We start from the raw sequence: 1,439 nt of genomic DNA, 5'->3' as shown, positions 1-1,439 counted from the left end.
TGGTAGATTTGTTTTTGGAAAGCAGATAAATATAGACATTTCTAGAAATTAAAAGAAGATGATTTTTCTTTTAATGAAAACAGAAAAAGAAGTAGTAGATTTCAAATGAAAAGAAAACCACATATTTTATTTCAGATTGAACACATTTATTGGGAAAAAAAGGAAAATACTCCTGCATGACAATCAAAAGACAGGAACTGTGACAGCATCGGTCCCCGAGAGACAATACAGAGGATGAATTCACATTTCCCACTTCTCATGAGTTCAATTCACAAAAGGAAATATTAGGAAAGTCAGATCCAGGGAGCACCACAGGGTAAGTCTTCAGCAAGGTGATGTCAGGAACTTGTGATGTAAGATACTCATCCATGCATGAAGTTCAGGATGTATGGGGTTCAAAATCCTGCGTCACAGGTATGGTAACAGTCTCCCAAGGTGTCCTCATTAGTAGTATCCAAAGCCAGAGCCACAGCCAGAGCCGCATCCATAACCACAGCCATAGAGGGAACGGGAGCCATATCCATAGCCACTGCCATAGCCACAGCCAAGGCTGCGGAAGCCACAGCCATAGCCACAGCCCAAGCCTCCATAGCCATAGCCCAGGCCTCCATAGCCATAGCCTAGGCCTCCATAGCCATAGCCTCCATAGCCACAGCCTAGGCCTCCATAGCCACAGCATCCATAGCCACGGCCGCCATAGTAGTTTCCGTAGTAGCTGCCACACATGGTGTAGGTTGTTGAGTAGAGAGGTTGTCCTTGGGTAGAGAAGGAGGTGACTGGAGTCTGGGCAACTCTCCCTACAGAAGGTCTTTTATATGCCTTCAGTGTGGGTGGGACCCACCACATGTGCTCATGCCATTGGCCTATTTTATGACTAACCTAATTACTTTGTTGTTTTGTACCATAAGATAAAGCTTCAGTGGCATTAAAGAAGCTTGCTTTGTTTGGTCTCTCAGTTGGAATCTGCTTATCCCATCATTAGGGTTCCAATGGGTGGAGACACACATAACTTTGCATAATCCTGCCTCAAACTGGACTTTTTAAAAATTTCCTTTAACTATCTTCTATGAAACAAGTAACAATCTGAATCGTAATCTTATTTGTTTTGGACCTCAATGGTTTCTTCATCTAAAATTTTTTTTAAAAAGAATAGTTTTTGACTCATGACTTTGTCTCGTCTCTCATAACAAGTTAATTTTATTTATCTGGAATTGAATGTCTTTTTATACTGAAACCAAATGTATTTTTTAATCCCATGATGCTAATAATAATACAAGTAATTAGTTTTCTCAGAATACCACGTCTGAACAAAATGCATTATACTTTTCCATTTATAACAATGAGAGTAAGTCTCATTTATGTTTAATTTCTGTTGAAATATTATAAAGAGAAGTTATTCCCCAGTATCCAATTTCTCCACTTGTTTTTCCAAATTTGTT

At 39.5% G+C, this 1,439-nt stretch overlaps 1 protein-coding gene across 1 annotated transcript; it reads right to left on the bottom strand.

Moving 5' to 3' along the window:
* Positions 1 to 444: 444 nt before the first annotated feature.
* Positions 445 to 846, bottom strand: LOC124993753 (keratin-associated protein 6-3-like). Its single transcript, XM_047565529.1, has one exon. It carries the CDS (start codon positions 844 to 846, stop codon positions 445 to 447), a length of 402 nt encoding a protein of 133 aa, XP_047421485.1.
* Between the last annotated feature and the right edge of the window lie 593 nt (positions 847 to 1,439).

This window comes from Sciurus carolinensis, chromosome 9 (assembly GCF_902686445.1).
Source record: "Sciurus carolinensis chromosome 9, mSciCar1.2, whole genome shotgun sequence".
Taxonomy (NCBI): domain Eukaryota; kingdom Metazoa; phylum Chordata; class Mammalia; order Rodentia; family Sciuridae; genus Sciurus; species Sciurus carolinensis.
The sequence above is the reverse complement of the archived record's forward strand: the minus strand, read 5'-3'. Positions and strand labels throughout refer to the sequence as shown.